The sequence below is a fragment of the Oncorhynchus nerka genome, linkage group LG22 (genome assembly GCF_034236695.1).
Source record: "Oncorhynchus nerka isolate Pitt River linkage group LG22, Oner_Uvic_2.0, whole genome shotgun sequence".
In the NCBI taxonomy this organism is placed as follows: Eukaryota; Metazoa; Chordata; class Actinopteri; order Salmoniformes; family Salmonidae; genus Oncorhynchus; species Oncorhynchus nerka.
Window position 1 is genome coordinate 82,557,272 of NC_088417.1, and position 21,601 is coordinate 82,578,872.

The 21,601-nt window shown below is 48.9% G+C and overlaps 2 protein-coding genes across 3 annotated transcripts in view; both read right to left on the bottom strand.

Annotated features, from left to right (window-relative positions):
* LOC115119317 (netrin receptor UNC5C-like) overlaps positions 1–21,601 on the bottom strand; it is a 327,268-nt gene that overhangs the window by 252,996 nt on the left and 52,671 nt on the right. The window lies entirely within an intron of this gene.
* On the bottom strand, positions 19,087–21,309 carry LOC135563900 (sericin-2-like; the record flags this gene model as incomplete). Its single annotated transcript, XM_065007746.1, has 3 exons — positions 19,087–19,553; positions 19,666–20,022; positions 21,024–21,309. Coding segments are annotated over 3 exons (1,110 nt in total), but the record flags the coding sequence as incomplete, so codon positions are not given.

A 21,601-nucleotide genomic window follows, 5' to 3' on the forward strand; every position in this document is an offset into this window, starting at 1 on the left:
TTTGGGTTGTCTGTGTGTTCCTCTCTGTGTCTCACCAGAGCTGTGGGTCCTCTGTGTGTTCCTCTCTGTGTCTCACCAGAGCTGTGGGTTGTCTGTGTGTTCCTCTCTGTGTCTCACCAGAGCTGTGGGTTTTGTGTGTTCCTCTCTGTGTCTCACCAGAGCTTTGGGTTGTCTGTGTGTTCCTCTCTGTGTCTCACCAGAGCTGTGGTTCCTCTGTGTGTTCCTCTCTGTGTCTCACCAGTTCTGTGTGTTCTCTCTGTGTCTCACCAGAGCTGTGGGTCCTTTGTGTGTTCCTCTCTGTGTCTCACCAGAGCTTTGGGTTGTCTGTGTGTTCCTCTCTGTGTCTCACCAGAGCTGTGGGTTGTCTGTGTGTTCCTCTCTGTGTCTCACCAGAGCTGTGGGTCCTCTGTGTGTTCCTCTCTGTGTCTCACCAGAGCTGTGGGTTGTCTGTGTGTTCCTCTCTGTGTCTCACCAGAGCTGTGGGTCCTTTGTGTGTTCCTCTCTGTGTCTCACCAGAGCTTTGGGTTGTCTGTGTGTTCCTCTCTGTGTCTCACCAGAGCTGTGGGTTGTCTGTGTGTTCCTCTCTGTGTCTCACCAGAGCTGTGGGTCCTCTGTGTGTTCCTCTCTGTGTCTCACCAGAGCTGTGGGTTGTCTGTGTGTTCCTCTCTGTGTCTCACCAGAGCTGTGGGTCCTTTGTGTGTTCCTCTCTGTGTCTCACCAGAGCTGTGGGTCCTCTGTGTGTTCCTCTCTGTGTCTCACCAGAACTGTGGGTTGTCTGTGTGTTCCTCTCTGTGTCTCACCAGAGCTGTGGGTTGTATGTGTGTTCCTCTCTGTGTCTCACCAGAGCTGTGGGTTGTCTGTGTGTTCCTCTCTGTGTCTCACCAGAGCTGTGGGTTGTCTGTGTGTTCCTCTCTGTGTCTCACCAGAGCTGTGGGTCCTTTGTGTGTTCCTCTCTGTGTCTCACCAGAGCTTTGGGTTGTCTGTGTGTTCCTCTCTGTGTCTCACCAGAGCTGTGGTTCCTCTGTGTGTTCCTCTCTGTGTCTCACCAGAGCTGTGGGTTGTCTGTGTGTTCCTCTCTGTGTCTCACCAGAGCTGTGGGTTGTCTGTGTGTTCCTCTCTGTGTCTCACCAGAGCTGTGGGTCCTCTGTGTGTTCCTCTCTGTGTCTCACCAGAGCTGTGGGTTGTCTGTGTGTTCCTCTCTGTGTCTCACCAGAGCTTCCTTTGTGTGTTCCTCTCTGTGTCTCACCAGAGCTTTGGGTTGTCTGTGTGTTCCTCTCTGTGTCTCAGAGCTGTGGGTTGTCTGTGTGTTCCTCTCTGTGTCTCACCAGAGCTGTGGGTCCTTTGTGTGTTCCTCTCTGTGTCTCACCAGAGCTTTGGGTTGTCTGTGTGTTCCTCTCTGTGTCTCACCAGAGCTGTGGTTCCTCTGTGTGTTCCTCTCTGTGTCTCACCAGAGCTGTGGGTTGTCTGTGTGTTCCTCTCTGTGTCTCACCAGAGCTGTGGGTTGTCTGTGTGTTCCTCTCTGTGTCTCACCAGAGCTGTGGGTCCTCTGTGTGTTCCTCTCTGTGTCTCACCAGAGCTGTGGGTTGTCTGTGTGTTCCTCTCTGTGTCTCACCAGAGCTGTGGGTCCTTTGTGTGTTCCTCTCTGTGTCTCACCAGAGCTTTGGGTTGTCTGTGTGTTCCTCTCTGTGTCTCACCAGAGCTGTGGGTTGTCTGTGTGTTCCTCTCTGTGTCTCACCAGAGCTGTGGGTCCTCTGTGTGTTCCTCTCTGTGTCTCACCAGAGCTGTGGGTTGTCTGTGTGTTCCTCTCTGTGTCTCACCAGAGCTGTGGGTCCTCTGTGTGTTCCTCTCTGTGTCTCACCAGAGCTGTGGGTTGTCTGTGTGTTCCTCTCTGTGTCTCACCAGAGCTGTGGGTCCTCTGTGTGTTCCTCTCTGTGTCTCACCAGAGCTTTGGGTTGTCTGTGTGTTCCTCTCTGTGTCTCACCAGAGCTGTGGGTTGTCTGTGTGTTCCTCTCTGTGTCTCACCAGAGCTGTGGGTCCTCTGTGTGTTCCTCTCTGTGTCTCACCAGAGCTGTGGGTTGTCTGTGTGTTCCTCTCTGTGTCTCACCAGAGCTGTGGGTCCTTTGTGTGTTCCTCTCTGTGTCTCACCAGAGCTTTGGGTTGTCTGTGTGTTCCTCTCTGTGTCTCACCAGAGCTGTGGGTCCTCTGTGTGTTCCTCTCTGTGTCTCACCAGAGCTGTGGGTTGTCTGTGTGTTCCTCTCTGTGTCTCACCAGAGCTGTGGGTCCTTTGTGTGTTCCTCTCTGTGTCTCACCAGAGCTGTGGGTTGTCTGTGTGTTCCTCTCTGTGTCTCACCAGAGCTGTGGGTTGTCTGTGTGTTCCTCTCTGTGTCTCACCAGAGCTGTGGGTTGTCTGTGTGTTCCTCTCTGTGTCTCACCAGAGCTGTGGGTTGTCTGTGTGTTCCTCTCTGTGTCTCACCAGAGCTGTGGGTTGTCTGTGTGTTCCTCTCTGTGTCTCACCAGAGCTGTGGGTTGGTGTGTTCCTCTCTATGTCTCACCAGTGTGTTCCTCTCTGTGTCTCACCAGAGCTGTGGGTTGTCTGTGTGTTCCTCTCTGTGTCTCACCAGAGCTGTGGGTCCTTTGTGTGTTCCTCTCTGTGTCTCACCAGAGCTTTGGGTTGTCTGTGTGTTCCTCTCTGTGTCTCACCAGAGCTGTGGGTTCCTCTGTGTGTTCCTCTCTGTGTCTCACCAGAGCTGTGGGTTGTCTGTGTGTTCCTCTCTGTGTCTCACCAGAGCTGTGGGTTGTCTGTGTGTTCCTCTCTGTGTCTCACCAGAGCTGTGGGTCCTCTGTGTGTTCCTCTCTGTGTCTCACCAGAGCTGTGGGTTGTCTGTGTGTTCCTCTCTGTGTCTCACCAGAGCTGTGGGTCCTCTGTGTGTTCCTCTCTGTGTCTCACCAGAGCTTTGGGTTGTCTGTGTGTTCCTCTCTGTGTCTCACCAGAGCTGTGGGTCCTCTGTGTGTTCCTCTCTGTGTCTCACCAGAGCTGTGGGTTGTCTGTGTGTTCCCCTCTGTGTCTCACCAGAGCTGTGGGTCCTTCTGTGTGTTCCTCTCTGTGTCTCACCAGAGCTGTGGGTCCTCTGTGTGTTCCTCTCTGTGTCTCACCAGAGCTGTGGGTCCTCTGTGTGTTCCTCTCTGTGTCTCACCAGAGCTGTGGGTTGTCTGTGTGTTCCTCTCTGTGTCTCACCAGAGCTGTGGGTTGTCTGTGTGTTCCTCTCTGTGTCTCACCAGAGCTGTGGTTGTCTGTGTGTTCCTCTCTGTGTCTCACCAGAGCTGTGGGTTGTCTGTGTGTTCCTCTCTGTGTGTCTCACCAGAGCTGTTCCTCTGTGTGTTCCTCTCTGTGTCTCACCAGAGCTGTGGGTCCTCTGTGTGTTCCTCTCTGTGTCTCACCAGAGCTGTGGGTTGTCTGTGTGTTCCTCTCTGTGTCTCACCAGAGCTGTGGTTCCTCTGTGTGTTCCTCTCTGTGTCTCACCAGAGCTGTGGGTTGTCTGTGTGTTCCTCTCTGTGTCTCACCAGAGCTGTGGGTTGTCTGTGTGTTCCTCTCTGTGTCTCACCAGAGCTGTGGGTCCTCTGTGTGTTCCTCTCTGTGTCTCACCAGAGCTGTGGGTTGTCTGTGTGTTCCTCTCTGTGTCTCACCAGAGCTGTGGGTCCTTTGTGTGTTCCTCTCTGTGTCTCACCAGAGCTTTGGGTTGTCTGTGTGTTCCTCTCTGTGTCTCACCAGAGCTGTGGGTTGTCTGTGTGTTCCTCTCTGTGTCTCACCAGAGCTGTGGGTCCTCTGTGTGTTCCTCTCTGTGTCTCACCAGAGCTGTGGGTTGTCTGTGTGTTCCTCTCTGTGTCTCACCAGAGCTGTGGGTCCTTTGTGTGTTCCTCTCTGTGTCTCACCAGAGCTGTGGGTCCTCTGTGTGTTCCTCTCTGTGTCTCACCAGAGCTGTGGGTTGTCTGTGTGTTCTCTGTGTCTCACCAGAGCTGTGGGTTGTCTGTGTGTTCCTCTCTGTGTCTCACCAGAGCTGTGGTTCCTCTGTGTGTTCCTCTCTGTGTCTCACCAGAGCTGTGGGTTGTCTGTGTGTTCCTCTCTGTGTCTCACCAGAGCTGTGGGTTGTCTGTGTGTTCCTCTCTGTGTCTCACCAGAGCTGTGGGTCCTCTGTGTGTTCCTCTCTGTGTCTCACCAGAGCTGTGGGTTGTCTGTGTGTTCCTCTCTGTGTCTCACCAGAGCTGTGGGTCCTTTGTGTGTTCCTCTCTGTGTCTCACCAGAGCTTTGGGTTGTCTGTGTGTTCCTCTCTGTGTCTCACCAGAGCTGTGGTTCCTCTGTGTGTTCCTCTCTGTGTCTCACCAGAGCTGTGGGTTGTCTGTGTGTTCCTCTCTGTGTCTCACCAGAGCTGTGGGTTGTCTGTGTGTTCCTCTCTGTGTCTCACCAGAGCTGTGGGTCCTCTGTGTGTTCCTCTCTGTGTCTCACCAGAGCTGTGGGTTGTCTGTGTGTTCCTCTCTGTGTCTCACCAGAGCTGTGGGTCCTTTGTGTGTTCCTCTCTGTGTCTCACCAGAGCTGTGGGTTGTCTGTGTGTTCCTCTCTGTGTCTCACCAGAGCTGTGGGTTGTCTGTGTGTTCCTCTCTGTGTCTCACCAGAGCTGTGGGTTGTCTGTGTGTTCCTCTCTGTGTCTCACCAGAGCTGTGGGTTGTCTGTGTGTTCCTCTCTGTGTCTCACCAGAGCTGTGGGTCCTTTGTGTGTTCCTCTCTGTGTCTCACCAGAGCTGTGGGTCCTTTGTGTGTTCCTCTCTGTGTCTCACCAGAGCTTTGGGTTGTCTGTGTGTTCCTCTCTGTGTCTCACCAGAGCTGTGGTTCCTCTGTGTGTTCCTCTCTGTGTCTCACCAGAGCTGTGGGTCCTCTGTGTGTTCCTCTCTGTGTCTCACCAGAGCTGTGGGTTGTCTGTGTGTTCCTCTCTGTGTCTCACCAGAGCTGTGGGTCCTCTGTGTGTTCCTCTCTGTGTCTCACCAGAGCTGTGGGTTGTCTGTGTGTTCCTCTCTGTGTCTCACCAGAGCTGTGGGTTGTCTGTGTGTTCCTCTCTGTGTCTCACCAGAGCTGTGGGTCCTCTGTGTGTTCCTCTCTGTGTCTCACCAGAGCTGTGGGTTGTCTGTGTGTTCCTCTCTGTGTCTCACCAGAGCTGTGGGTCCTTTGTGTGTTCCTCTCTGTGTCTCACCAGAGCTGTGGGTTGTCTGTGTGTTCCTCTCTGTGTCTCACCAGAGCTGTGGGTCCTCTGTGTGTCCTCTCTGTGTCTCACCAGAGCTGTGGGTTGTCTGTGTGTTCCTCTCTGTGTCTCACCAGAGCTGTGGGTCCTCTGTGTGTTCCTCTCTGTGTCTCACCAGAGCTGTGGGTTGTCTGTGTGTTCCTCTCTGTGTCTCACCAGAGCTGTGGGTTGTCTGTGTGTTCCTCTCTGTGTCTCACCAGAGCTGTGGGTTGTCTGTGTGTTCCTCTCTGTGTCTCACCAGAGCTGTGTTCCTCTGTGTGTTCCTCTCTGTGTCTCACCAGAGCTGTGGGTTGTCTGTGTGTTCCTCTCTGTGTCTCACCAGAGCTGTGGGTCCTTTGTGTGTTCCTCTCTGTGTCTCACCAGAGCTTTGGGTTGTCTGTGTGTTCCTCTCTGTGTCTCACCAGAGCTGTGGGTTGTCTGTGTGTTCCTCTCTGTGTCTCACCAGAGCTGTGGGTCCTCTGTGTGTTCCTCTCTGTGTCTCACCAGAGCTGTGGGTTGTCTGTGTGTTCCTCTCTGTGTCTCACCAGAGCTGTGGGTCCTTTGTGTGTTCCTCTCTGTGTCTCACCAGAGCTTTGGGTTGTCTGTGTGTTCCTCTCTGTGTCTCACCAGAGCTGTGGGTCCTTTGTGTGTTCCTCTCTGTGTCTCACCAGAGCTTTGGGTTGTCTGTGTGTTCCTCTCTGTGTCTCACCAGAGCTGTGGGTTGTCTGTGTGTTCCTCTCTGTGTCTCACCAGAGCTGTGGGTCCTCTGTGTGTTCCTCTCTGTGTCTCACCAGAGCTGTGGGTTGTCTGTGTGTTCCTCTCTGTGTCTCACCAGAGCTGTGGGTCCTTTGTGTGTTCCTCTCTGTGTCTCACCAGAGCTGTGGGTCCTTTGTGTGTTCCTCTCTGTGTCTCACCAGAGCTTTGGGTTGTCTGTGTGTTCCTCTCTGTGTCTCACCAGAGCTGTGGGTCCTCTGTGTGTTCCTCTCTGTGTCTCACCAGAGCTGTGGGTTGTCTGTGTGTTCCTCTCTGTGTCTCACCAGAGCTGTGGGTCCTCTGTGTGTTCCTCTGTGTCTCACCAGAGCTGTGGGTTGTCTGTGTGTTCCTCTCTGTGTCTCACCAGAGCTGTGGGTTGTCTGTGTGTTCCTCTCTGTGTCTCACCAGAGCTGTGGGTTGTCTGTGTGTTCCTCTCTGTGTCTCACCAGAGCTGTGGGTCCTCTGTGTGTTCCTCTCTGTGTCTCACCAGAGCTGTGGGTTGTCTGTGTGTTCCTCTCTGTGTCTCACCAGAGCTGTGGGTCCTTTGTGTGTTCCTCTCTGTGTCTCACCAGAGCTTTGGGTTGTCTGTGTGTTCCTCTCTGTGTCTCACCAGAGCTGTGGGTTGTCTGTGTGTTCCTCTCTGTGTCTCACCAGAGCTGTGGGTCCTCTGTGTGTTCCTCTCTGTGTCTCACCAGAGCTGTGGGTTGTCTGTGTGTTCCTCTCTGTGTCTCACCAGAGCTGTGGGTCCTTTGTGTGTTCCTCTCTGTGTCTCACCAGAGCTTTGGGTTGTCTGTGTGTTCCTCTCTGTGTCTCACCAGAGCTGTGGGTCCTCTGTGTGTTCCTCTCTGTGTCTCACCAGAGCTTTGGTTTGTCTGTGTGTTCTCTCTGTGTCTCACCAGAGCTGTGGGTTGTCTGTGTGTTCCTCTGTGTGTTCCTCTGTGTGTTCCTCTCTGTGTCTCACCAGAGCTGTGGGTTGTCTGTGTGTTCCTCTCTGTGTCTCACCAGAGCTGTGGGTTGTTGTGTGTTCCTCTCTGTGTCTCACCAGAGCTGTGGGTCCTTTGTGTGTTCCTCTCTGTGTCTCACCAGAGCTTTGGGTTGTCTGTGTGTTCCTCTCTGTGTCTCACCAGAGCTGTGGGTCCTCTGTGTGTTCCTCTCTGTGTCTCACCAGAGCTGTGGGTTGTCTGTGTGTTCCTCTCTGTGTCTCACCAGAGCTGTGGGTTGTCTGTGTGTTCCTCTCTGTGTCTCACCAGAGCTGTGGGTTGTCTGTCGCAATGTGATTGATGCTACTGTAGATTCTAGGCTGGAGACTTTCTGAAGTTGCTCAGTGTTTTGCACCAGACTACGCCATGTACTGAACACTAGTGTTAGATGTCTGTAACAAAAACATATTCTTTAGAATCTTTACTTGTTCTGATGTTGTTAGCATACAGTCAGTAGTCTTAACATGTCCATGAGTAAAGTCATCAACAAAAAGCATCAACAAAAAGGCATATTTGGACTATTGTACTTCAACTTGTTTACAACTCCCTGGGGTCGTTTCATTTCAGCCATGACACCCACCCTCTGCTGAGAGCCGACATCCTCTTTCTTGTTCATTTTGAGGTGGAAAGACTCCCTGTCCATTGTTGAGCAATTGCATATCTCTGACTTTCTAAATCCAAGTGCAACTTCATTGATGATACTGTGTCTTGCCTGGAATGTGATGAAAGTGAATACAATTGAACAAATTCAATGAAAAACAACCTTGAATAACTTTGAACAAGTCCTTTGAGTTAACTCTTCACACATCACTCTCTGGCTATGTTTCACTCATCGCTGTATTGCAAACATTTTTTGATATTATAAGAGCCGTGTAGATAAGACACAAGGCAGAGGTGAAATGAGAAGGTGAGGCAGGTCTGCCATTTAAATGTCCATCTCCATCTTAATTGACAAGATTATTACAAGGTTGAAGTGAAGGATGAAAGATAATTAGAGGTGTGTGAGATTGTGTGTAGGAGGTGTGTGTGTGTGTGTGTGTGTGTGTGTGTGTGTGTGTGTGTGTGTGTGTGTGTGTGTGTGTGTGTGTGTGTGTGTGTGTGTGTGTGTGTGTGTGTGTGTGAATGAGTGGCCTAATGCTCCTCTTTCATCACAGCAGGTGTGTGTGTATATTTGTAATGAATTAATACATGCCAGGTCATTTTCTCCTGTGTAAACTTGGCTCAAAACATGTCTTTCCCCCTCAAACACATATGGTCTGTCCCCCTTAGTAGTATGAGATGCTATCTCACCCTTCCCGACAGTCTAAGCACAACATCATAATAAGTTACACTGTCAGTGGCTCGTGTCAAAAAATCCAGAGAACTTTACATCAGGTAAGTAGCTATCCACACTGAAAAATCCAGAGAACTTTACATCAGGTAAGTAGCTATCCACACTGAAAAATCCAGAGAACTTTACATCAGGTAAGTAGATATCCACACTGAAAAATCCAGAGAACTTTACATCAGGTAAGTAGATATCCACACTGAAAAATCCAGAGAACTTTACATCAGGTAAGTAGCTATCCACATTGAAAAATCCAGAGAACTTTACATCAGGTAAGTAGCTATCCACATTGAAAAATCCAGAGAACTTTACATCAGGTAAGTAGCTATCCACATTGAAAAATCCAGAGAACTTTACATCAGGTAAGTAGCTATCCACACTGAAAAATCCAGAGAAATTTACATCAGGTAAGTAGCTATCCACACTGAAAAATCCAGAGAACTTTACATCAGGTAAGTAGCTATCCACACTGAAAAATCCAGAGAACTTTACATCAGGTAAGTAGCTATCCACATTGAAAAATCCAGAGAACTTTACATCAGGTAAGTAGCTATCCACACTGAAAAATCCAGATAACTTTACATCAGGTAAGTAGCTATCCACACTGAACAATCCAGAGAACTTTACATCAGGTAAGTAGCTATCCTCATTGAAAAATCCAGAGAACTTTACATCAGGTAAGTAGCGATCGCATGGCGAGAAACAGGCAAATAACATAGAAATCAAGGTAGTGAAATAAATAAACCTCTCTGTTCAGTCAGTCCATTGTTCTGCTTGCTGGGTCAGACTGCTGAGTGACTCAATCATTCAGCCCTCAGGGTCTTCTCTCTCCTCTTCTCATATCTCCTTCTCTTCTTCTTTCTTTCATTCTTTCTAACGGTCCCGCTTACTCCCTCTTTTGCTCTTTCCTACAACAGCTGTGAGGCAGGGTTAGGGTCGAGTTAGAACACACACACACACACCACACAGGCACAGACACGCGCACACACACACACACGCACACACAGGGATCTGCTACTGTTAGGCTTGAATGCAGCTGATATGAGGGAGACACAAGGCTGTATTTTCCCATGCCAACAGTTGGCTGCTGGATACGTCCATGACTGAGGAGAAAGACCTCTGCCTCCCCCTATGTCGCTCGCCTGGCCCAATGTCCCTGTCCACTCTCCTGCTGGGGCACTGAATGTACTGCCTGTGTGGTGTGTGTGTGTGTGTGTGTGTGTGTGTGTGTGTGTGTGTGTGTGTGTGTGTGTGTGTGTGTGTGTGTGTGTGTGTGTGTGTGTGTGTGTGTGTGTGTGTGTGTGTGTGTGTGTGATAATAGCCAATCACAGGAGGGGCTCTGTCATTCAGCCATCAGCCATTCAGTCCCAACAACCGGCCCCCGGCCACCAAGCTCTAGACAAGTCATCTATCTTCAAACTCGGAGCTCCCCAGTCTCTCACTGGGAACGCTTCTCTATTTCTCTCCTTTCTTCTATTTTTCATCCATGTTTTATGAATGTGTTTCTGTCTCTCTTTTTATCTCTGTTTCTCTCTGGCGCTCTCCACATCTTTTTCTCTATATTTCCCTCTCTTTTCTCTATATCTCCCTCTCTTTTCTCTATATCTCCCTCTCTTTTCTCTATATCTCCCTCTCTTTTCTCTATATCTCCCTCTCTTTTCTCTATATCTCCCTCTCTTTTCTCTATATCTCCCTCTCTTTTTCTCTATATCTCCCTCTTTTCTCTATATCTCCCTCTCTTTTCTCTATATCTCCCTCTCTTTTCTCTATATCTCCCACTCTTTTCTCTATATCTCCCACTCTTTTCTCTATATCTCCCTCTCTTTTCTCTATATCTCCCACTCTTTTCTCTATATCTCCCTCTCTTTTCTCTATAACCCTGTGTCCATCCAGTCCCTGGGTTTGTAAAGAGCCTTCCCTGCAGAGGGAGTTGAAAGCATTCTTCTCACTCCCATGTCATCAAGGCCTATTTAATAACTGTCCCAATAAAGTCAACAATGGGCCCACAATGTCCTCCTCCATCCTCTCCATCCCCGCCCAGCGGCCCCCTCCCTGAGTGGTGATGAATGGGGCCATCAGGAAGGCCAGCTGCCCCGGAGGTGAGCAGGCTGCCCCCGGCCAGGCCGCCGGGCGAGAAGGAGGAAGAGAACAAGGGGAGGAGGGGAATGGAGGAAGGAGTGGAGCACAGGGTTGGGCCGGCATGCCAAGGCTCACACTGGGCTGAGATCAGAAGGGAGAGGACCATTGGAAACAGAGAGGAGGGAGGGAAGGATGGGGAGAGGGCAGGCCGAACAGAGGGATACAGGGTACACACACAAACGGGCGTCAGTCCCAGTGCCAACAACTCAACAGGCAATATGGATACACTCACAACATGTTGGTGCCCACTGCTCACGGCTGCAGGCTCGTGACTTTCCACACAGAGCTACCTCTCTTGACCTGCGCCTAACTACTGTCATTTTGATTGATGTTTTTAAGTGAAATGTCATCTTTCATTCCATCTACCACCATAGATGAACATGTGCACATATTATTTCTTGTTCAGGTCAAATGTATTTACATGAGAAAAGTGTGTTTCAGATTGAATACATGTTACGCGTGCCACAATCTTCTATCTTGACCAGGTCGCAGTTGTAAATGAGAACTTGTTCTCAACTAGCCTACCTGGTTAAATAAAGGTGAAAAATAAAATTAAAATAAATAGCATGCCTCATGGTACATAGTCTTAGCATGCTAGGAGGTACAATCTTCAGAACACAATAGAGCACAGAACATATGCAAACATTTTGCAACATGACCTGTGTCTTACTCTCCCCATTAAGATTATGGGGAGAGTAAGGATTGGAAAGCTGCCGCAGTCATCCCCCTCTTCAAAGGGGGAGACACCCTGGACCCAAACTGTTACAGACCTATATCCATCCTGCCCTGCCTATCTAAGGTCTTCGAAAGCCAAGTCAACAAACAGGTCACTGACCATCTCGAATCACACCGTACCTTCTCCGCTGTGCAATCTGGTTTCCGAGCCGGTCACGGGTGCACCTCAGCCACGCTCAAGGTACTAAACGATATCATAACCGCCATCAATAAAAGACAGTACTGTGCAGCCATCTTCATCGACCTTGACAAGGCTTTCGACTCTGTCAATCACCATATTCTTATCGGCAGACTCAGTAGCCTCGGTTTTTCTGATGACTGCCTTGCCTGGTTCACCAACTACTTTGCAGACAGAGTTCAGTGTGTCAAATCGGAGGGGATGCTGTCCGGTCCTCTGGCAGTCTCTATGGGGGTGCCACAGGGTTCAATTCTCGGGCCGACTCTTTTCTCTGTATATATCAATGATGTTGCTCTTGCTGCGGGCGATTCCCTGATCCACCTCTACGCAGACGACACCATTCTATATACTTCCAGCCCCTTGGACACTGTGCTATCTAACCTCCAAACGAGCTTCAATGCCATACAACACTCCTTCCGTGGCCTCCAACTGCTCTTAAACGCTACTGTGTTATTGACTTGTTAATTGTTTACTCCATGTGTAACTCTGTGTTGTCTGTTCACACTGCTATGCTTTATCTTGGCCAGGTCGCAGTTGCAAATGAGAACTTGTTCTCAACTAGCCTACCTGGTTAAATAAAGGTGAAATAAAAAATTAAAAAATAAATAAATGTAATGCCAATGGTACACATATATTTATAATGGTTTCGTTAAATACCTACAGAATGAGAAAATGAACGAGAGGGAGAGAGAGACGGAGAGAGAGGGGGAGAGAGAGAGAGAGAGAGAGAGCGGGAGAGAGAGAGAGACAGAGAGAGAGGGAGGAGGAGAGAGGTAGAGAGAGAGAGAGAGAGAGAGAGAGAGAGAGAGAGAGAGAGAGAGAGAGAGGGAGAGAGAGAGATGTAGAGAGAGAGAGAGAGAGAGAGCTGATTGATATTGTCACTCACATAAGGATCATTTATTGAGCAAACACAAACACTGGCCATGTCACCCTACAGTAAATCCGCTAGAGTACGTTTATAGAATTAGTCATATATTCATAATTACAGCGAAGTAGGCATGGTCATACATCGCAAACAAGCAGAAAGAATGTCTACCACACAGTTGGCCATTTACAAATGAATACTAACAAGAAAACTGTTCAAATAGAATGGATCAGGATGACTGGCATGCATAAGGCTTTGGTTAAGGGTTTCCAACACATCCTCACTGCGCCCACACAAACGTACATGACATATGTGTTCCTCGCCAATGCTGGCCAAATACCTAGCCACGCAGCCCCCTATTCATTTATACAGTAGCACGGTGCTGCTTGTATAGCTACTGCCAGAAGCTAGCTGTTAGCTGTCCACTGTATAGAGACAAATAGATAGAGAGACAAATAGAGAGAGAGACAAATAGAGAGAGAGACAAAGCAGAGAGAGACAAAACAGAGAGAGAGAGACAAAACAGAGAGAGAGAGACAAAACAGAGAGAGAGAGACAAAACAGAGAGAGACAAAACAGAGAGAGAGACAAAACAGAGAGAGAGACAAAACAGAGAGAGACAAAACAGAGAGAGATAAAATAGAGAGATAGACAAAACAGAGAGATAGACAAAACAGATAGAGACAGACAAAACAGAGAGAGACAGACAAAACTGAGAGAGACAGACAAAACAGAGAGAGAGACAAAACAGAGAGAGAGACAAAACAGAGACAGACAGAGAGACAGACAAAACAGAGAGAGACAGACAGACAGACAGACAGACAGACAGACAAAACAGAGACAGACAGACAGACAGACAGACAGACAGACAGACAGACAGACAGACAGACAGACAGACAGACAGACAGACAGACAGACAGACAGACAGACAGACAGATAGAGTTGAAGTCGGATGTTTTACATAGACCTTAGCCAAATACTTTTAAACTCAGTTTTTCACAATTCCTGACATTTAATCCTAGTTAAAATTCCCTGTCTTAGGTCAGTTAGGATCACCACTTAATTTTAAGAATGTGAAATGCCAGAGTAATAGTAGAGAGAATGATTTATTTCAGCTTTTATTTCTTTCATCACATTCCCAGTGGGTCAGAAGTTTACATACACTCAATTAGTATTTGATAGCATTGCCTTTATATTGTTTAACTTGGGTCAAATGTTTCAGGTAGCCCTCTACAAGCTTCCCATAATAAGCTGGGTGAGTTTTGGCCCATTCCTCCTGACAGATCGGGTGTAACTGAGTCAGATTTGTAGGCCTCCTTGCTTGCACACGCTTTTTCAGTTCTGCCCACAAATGTTCTATAGGATTGAGGTCAGGGCTTTGTGATGACCACTCCAATACCTTGACTTTGTTGTCCTTAAGCCATTTTGCCACAACGTTGGAAGTATGCTTGGTGTCATTGTCTATTTGGAAGACCCATTTGTGACCAAGCTTTAACTTCCTGAATGATGTCTTGACATGTTGCTGCAATATATCCACATAATTTTCTTTCTTCATGATGCCATCTATTTTGTGAAGTGCACCAGTCCCTCCTGCAGCAAAGCACCCCCACAACATGATGCTGCCATCCCCATGCCCCGTGCTTCATGGTTGGGATGGTGTTCTTCGGCCTGCAAGCCTCCCCCATTTACCTCCAAACATAATGATGGTCATTCTGGCCAAACAGTTCTATTTTTGTTTCATCAGACCAGAGGACATTTATCCAAAAAGTATGATCTTTGTCCCCATGTGCAGTTGCAAATTCGTAGTCTGGCTTTTTTAGGGCGGTTTTGGAGCAGTGGCTTCTTCCTTGCTTAGCGGCCAATCAGGTTATGTCGATATAGGACTCATTTTACTGTGGATATAGATACTTTTGTACCTGTTTCTTCCAGCATCTTCACGAGGTCCTTTGCTGTTGTTCTGGGATTGATTTTCACTTTTCGCACCAAAGTACGTTCATCTCTAGGAGACAACGCGTCTCCTTCCTGAGAAGTATGACGGCTGTGTGGGCCCATGGTGTTTATACGTGCATACTATTGTTTGTACAGATGAACGTGGTACCTTCAGGCGTTTGGAAATTGCTCCCAAGGATGAAACAGACTTGTGGAGGTCTACAATTAGTTTTCTAAGTTCTTGGCTGATTTCTTTTGATTTTCCCATGATGTCAAGCAAAGAAGCACTGAGTTTGAAGGTAGGCCTTGAAATACATCCACAGGTACACCTCCAAATGACTCAAATGACTTCAATTAGCCTATCAGAAGCTTCTAAAGCCATGACATCAAGCTGTTTAAAGGCACAGTCAACTTAGCGTATGTAAACTTCTGACCCGCTGGAATTGTGATACGGTGAATTATAAGTTAAATAATCTGTCTGTAAACAATTGTTGGAAAAATGACTTGTGTCATGCACAAAGTAGATGTCCTAACCGACTTGACAAAACTATACTTTGTTAACAAGAAATTTGTGGAGTGGTTGAAAAATGACTCCAACCTAAGTGTATGTAAACTTCTGACTTCAACTGTAGCTAGATAGAGAGATAGATAGAGAAAATATATAGATAGAGCAAGAGAGCAAGACAGAGAGAAAGAATTGAGAGAGAGAGAGAGAGAGAGAGAAAGAGAGAGAGAAAAGGGAATTGAATTGAAAAGAGAGAGAGAATAGTGAGAAATAGAGAGATAGATAGACAGATAGAGGGAGAGAGAGAGAGGAAAGAGAGAGAGAGAGAATAGTGAGAAATAGAGAGATATATCGACAGATAGAGGGAGAGAGAGAGAGAGAGAGAGAGAGAGAGAGAGAGAGAGAGAGAGAGGGAGGGAGAGAGAGAGAGCGAGAGAGAGAGAGATAAATAGACAGAGGGAGAGAGAGAGAGGAGAGAGAGAGAGAATAGTGAGAAATAGAGGGAGGGAGGGAGAGAGAGAGAGAGAGAGAGAGAAAGAGAGAGAGAGAGAGAGAGAGAGAGAGGGTTAATATAAAAATCAATAGGTAGGAGGGTGCAGAAAGATACTTTATGGAATAGAGGGAGGAAGAGGGTGGAAGAGGGTGGAAGAGGGAGGAAGAGGGTGGAAGAGGGAGGAAGAGGGTGGAAGAGAGTGGAAGAGGGTGGAAGAGGGAGGAAGAGGGAGGAAGAGGGATAGGATATAGCAGACATTTCTTCTACACATCAATATGAGAGTAAAGGAAGGGAGGACAACGTCAGGGATGAGGGAGCGCTATTCAACAGGGGATATGCATCAAGCCTGCACAAGCCATATGGCACTATTTGCTGTCCACGACATACACAACACATCACAACACTACGTCTGCGCCAAAACGTCACAGTAACAGGGGGGCTGGAGTTACTCATGGATAGTTTACCCATAATTGCCTCCAACGACTAGGTTCGTCCTTGATTTGTTTTGATTAATCTTGGAGCTCCTGCTCTCCTCTCTGCCGGTGCAGCTCACAGACCAGACAGTTCTCTAGATAAAACCTCTTATCTCTCTCCAGCTCACTTGCTCTCTTTACCTTCCCATCCTGACTCATTTGGGAACTGTTTATTTTCCTAAACAAGCTGTGCTGCCAGTACGAATGCAGCAGAGCTCTGTGAAGACAGCTTCAAAAGGAAGAAGCCCTAAACTCTACCTGAGGGAGAGTAGTTTGTCTCTCCTCCTCTCCTCTCCTATCCTAGCCCCAGCCAGATCCCAGAGCCAGCCAGCCCAGCAGCAGCTGTGTTGAATATTTCCCTCTCTGTTCAGTTCATTTGGAGGTGATGCAAGGCCTGAGTCCTGTTAGCCCCCAGGACACAGTGGAGTGAACAGGGCTGGCTATCAAAGCAAAGCAGCAGAGCCACCCAGTCAGAAAGACTGGAACATGAGGAGGAATATAAGCCCATGACCACTGGGGCTACAGAGACAGGACATGACAGGCAGCTGGACAGAGATCAAACCATAGACATACACACCATGGGGTCAAACCCACCCAATCAGAGTGGTCTGTCTGGAGTAATATTACTGTTTAAGTCTGGACATATATATGAGTCTTCATATCATATAAAGCAGTCACCTGACCTCTGACTTGACGGTCTTAGCGTCCCTTTGACCTTTACAACTCTCCCATTCACTCAGTGGTGGGAAAGATGAGGGGGGCCACGGTGTTCTGGCAATCCTCTCCTCCCTCTCTGTGGCTCAGACTGATAGCTGCTCGATCATTCATTAAAGCACAGGGCAGAGAAGCAGCAGAGGAATTTAAAGGTTGACTGTTTTTCTGTTGCTCACAGAGAAGAGGGCTTCAGAAGGAGAGCAAGTGGGAGGATGGATAGAACGATAGATCGGGATACTGTTGGTCAGCTCAGTCTTTTTAAAACTATTTTTCCAGTGCAATGTGGTATCCTGTTTGGATTTCCAACTCTGTGTATGTGTACAGTATGCATGTCAGGTAGTAAGAGAAACACACAGAGTAGCCAGTGTGGGGCTGGGAGCCGTTCAATCAGAAGGAACTAATAGAGTAAATATGGAGTGGACTCATCTCATCTCTCTCTCTTCTTGGCCCTCTCAGCCGCTCCTCTCAGCCGCTCCTCTCAGCCTCTCCTCTCAGCCTCTCCCCTCAGCCTCTCCTCTCAGCCGCTCCTCTCAGCCTCTCCCCTCAGCCTCTCCCCTCAGCCTCCCCCTCCTCCTCTCCTCTTAGCTTCCCCCATCCTCTCCTCTCAGCCTCCCCCTCCTCCTCTCCTCTTAGCTTCCCCTCCCCCTCATCCTCTCCTCTTAACTTCCCACTCCCCCTCTCAGCCTCCCTCCTTCTCTCCTCAGCCTCTCCTCTCAACCTCCACCCTCATCCTCTCCTCTTCGCCTCTCCCCTTAGCCTCTCCTCTCAGCCTCCCTCTCCTCTCCTCTCAGCACTCCTCTCATCCCTCCTCCACAGCAGCCCTAAGCTTAGCAGGTTGTGTGTTTATGTTACTGCTGCTGCTGTTACTGTTACTGCTGCTGCTGCTGCTACTGCTGACACTTCTACTACTGTTAGTGCTGCTGCTGCTACCGCTACTGCTGACACTTCTACTACTGTTAGTGCTGCTGCTGCTACCGCTACTGCTGGCACTTCTACTGCTGTTACTGCTGCTGCTGCTACCGCTACTGCTGACACTTCTACTACTGTTACTGCTGCTGCTGCTGCCGCTACTGCTGACACTTCTACTACTGTTACTGCTGCTGCTGCTACCGCTACTGCTGACACTTCTACTACTGTTACTGCTGCTGCTGCTACCGCTACTGCTGACACTTCTACTACTGTTACTGCTGCTGCTGCTACTGCTGACACTTCTACTACTGTTACTGCTGCTGCTGCTACCGCTACTGCTGACACTTCTACTACTGTTACTGCTGCTGCTGCTACTGCTGACACTTCTACTACTGTTACTGCTTCTACTGCTGACACTTCTACTACTGTTACTGCTGCTGCTGCTACCGCTACTGCTGACACTTCTACTACTGTTACTGCTGACTGCTGCTACCGCTACTGCTTCTACTGCTGCTGCCTGCTGCTGCTGACACTTCTACTACTGTTACTGTGCTGCTACCGCTACTGCTGACACTTCTACTACTGTTACTGCTGCTGCTGCTGCTGCTACTGCTGACACTTCTACTACTGTTACTGTGCTGCTGCTACCGCTACTGCTGACACTTCTACTACTGTTACTGCTGCTGCTGCTACCGCTTACTGCTGACACTTCTACTACTGTTACTGCTGCTGCTGCTACACGCTACTGCTGACACTTCTACTACTGTTACTGCTACTGCTGACACTTGCTGACACTTCTGTTGTTACTGTGCTGCTGCTACCGCTGCTGACACTTCTACTACTGTTACTGCTGCTGCTGCTACCGCTACTGCTGACACTTCTACTACTGTTACTGCCTGCTGCTGCCGCTACTGCTGACACTTCTACTACTGTTACTGCTGCTGCTGCTACCGCTACTGCTGACACTTCTACTACTGTTACTGCTGCTGCTGCTACCGCTACTGCTGACACTTCTACTACTGTTACTGCTGCTGCTGCTGCCGCTACTGCTGACACTTCTACTACTGTTACTGCTGCTGCTGCTACTGCTGACACTTCTACTGCTGTTACTGCTGCTGCTACCGCTACTGCTGACACTTCTACTACTGTTACTGCTGCTGTTGCCACCGCTACTGCTGACACTTCTACTACTGTTACTGCTGCTGCTGCTACCGCTACTGCTGACACTTCTACTACTGTTACTGCTGCTGCTGCTACCGCTACTGCTGACACTTCTACTGCTGTTACTGCTGCTGCTGCTGACACTTCTACTACTGTTACACTTGCTACTACTGTTGACTGTACTACTGTTACTGCTGCTGCTGCTACTACTGCTGACACTTCTACTACTGTTACTGCTGCTGCTACCGCTACTGCTGACACTTCTACTACTGTTACTGCTGCTGCCTACCGCTACTGCTGACACTTCTACTGCTGTTACTGCTGCTGCTGCTGCCGCTACTGCTGACACTTCTACTACTGTTACTGCTGCTGCTGCTACCGCTACTGCTGACACTTCTACTACTGTTACTGCTGCTGCTGCTACCACTACTGCTGACACTTCTACTACTGTTACTGTTGCTGCTACCACTACTGCTGACACTTCTACTACTGTTACTGCTGCTGCTGCTACCGCTGCTGACACTTCTACTACTGTTACTGCTGTTGCTGCTACTGCTGACACTTCTACTACTGTTACTGCTGCTGCTACCGCTACTGCTGACACTTCTACTACTGTTACTGCTGCTGCTACCGCTACTGCTGACACTTCTACTACTGTTACTGCTGCTGCTACCGGTACCGCTACTGCTGACACTTCTACTACTGTTACTGCTGCTGTTGCTACCGCTGCTGACACTTCTACTACTGTTACTGCTGCTGCTGCTACTGCTGACACTTCTACTACTGTTACTGCTGTTGCTGCTACTGCTGACACTTCTACTGCTGTTACTGTTACTGCTGCTGCTACCGCTACTGCTGACACTTCTACTGCTGTTACTGCTGCTGCTGCTACCGCTACTGCTGACACTTCTACTACTGTTACTGCTGCTGCTGCTGCCGCTACTGCTGACACTTCTACTACTGTTACTGCTGCTGCTGCTGCCGCTACTGCTGACACTTCTACTACTGTTACTGCTGCTGCTGCTGCTGCTACTGCTGACACTTCTATTACTGTTAGTGCTGCTGCTGCTACCGCTACTGCTGGCACTTCTACTGCTGTTACTGCTGCTGCTACCGCTACTGCTGACTGTTACTGTTGCTTCTACTGCTGTTACACTTCTACTGCTGTTACTGCTGCTGCAACAACGCTTACACTTCTGTGCTGACACTTCTACTACTGTTACTGCTGCTGCTACCACCGCTACTGCTGACACTTCTACTACTGTTACTGCTGCTGCTGCCGCTACTGCTGACACTTCTACTACTGTTACTGCTGCTGCCGCTACTGCTGACACTTCTACTACTGTTACTGCTGCTGCTGCTACCGCTACTGCTGACACTTCTACTACTGTTACTGCTGCTGCTGCTACCGCTACTGCTGACACTTCTACTACTGTTACTGCTGCTGCTGCTACTGCTGACACTTCTACTACTGTTACTGTTGCTGCTGCTACCGCTACTGCTGACACTTCTACTACTGTTACTGCTGCTGCTGCTACCGCTACTGCTGACACTTCTACTACTGTTACTGCTGCTGCTGCTACCGCTACTGCTGACTCTTCTACTACTGTTACTGCTGACACTTCTACTACTGTTACTGCTGACACTTCTACTGCTGCTACTGCTGACACTTCTACTACTGTTACTGCTGCTGCTGCTACCGCTACTGCTGACACTTCTACTACTGTTACTGCTGCTGCTGCTACTGCTGACACTTCTACTACTGTTACTGCTGCTGCTGCTACTGCTGACACTTCTACTACTGTTACTGTTGCTGCTGCTACCGCTACTGCTGACACTTGCTACTACTGCTGCTGCTGCTGCTACCGCTACTGCTGACACTTCTACTGCTGTTACTGCTGTTGCTACCGCTACTGCTGACACTTCTACTGCTGTTACTGCTGTTGCACCGCTACTGCTGACACTTCTACTGTTGTTACTGCTGCTACTGCTGACACTTCTACTACTGTTACTGCTGACACTTCTACACTACTGTTACTGCTGCTGCTGCTGCTACTGCTGACACTTCTACTACTGTTACTGCTGCTGCTGCTACTGCTGACACTTCTACTACTGTTACTGCTGCTGCTGCTACCGCTACTGCTGACACTTCTACTACTGTTACTGCTGCTGCTGCTACCGCTACTGCTGACACTTCTACTACTGTTACTGCTGCTGCTGCTACTGCTGACACTTCTACTACTGTTACTGCTGCTGCTACCGCTACTGCTGACACTTCTACTACTGTTACTGCTGCTGCTGCTACCGCTACTGCTGACACTTCTACTACTGTTACTGCTGCTGCACCGCTACTGCTGACACTTCTACTACTGTTACTGCTGCTGCTGCTACCGCTACTGCTGACACTTCTACTACTGTTACTGCTGCTGCTACCGCTACTGCTGACACTTCTACTACTGTTACTGCTGCTGCTGCTACCGCTTACTGCTGACACTTCTACTACTGTTACTGCTGCTGCTACCGCTACTGCTGACACTTCTACTACTGTTACTGCTGCTGCTGCTACACTTCTACTGCTGACACTTCTACTGTTTACCACTGTTACTACTGCTGCTGCTACCGCTACTGCTGACACTTCTACTACTGTTACTGCTGCTGCTGCTACCGCTACTGCTGACACTTCTACTACTGTTACTGCTGCTGCTGCTACCGCTACTGCTGACACTTCTACTACTGTTACTGCTGCTGCTGCTACTGCTGACACTTCTACTACTGTTACTGTTGCTGCTGCTACCGCTACTGCTGACACTTCTACTACTGTTACTGCTGCTGCTACCGCTACTGCTGACACTTCTACTACTGTTACTGCTGCTGCTGCTACCGCTACTGCTGGCACTTCTACTACTGTTAGTGCTGCTGCTGACACTTCTACTACTGTTACTGCTGCTGCTGCTACTGCTGACACTTCTACTACTGTTACTGCTGCTGCTGCTACCGCTACTGCTGACACTTCTACTACTGTTACTGCTGCTACCGCTACTGCTGACACTTCTACTACTGTTACTGCTGCTGCTGCTACTGCTGACACTTCTACTACTGTTACTGTTGCTGCTGCTACCGCTACTGCTGACACTTCTACTACTGTTACTGCTGCTGCTGCTACTGCTGACACTT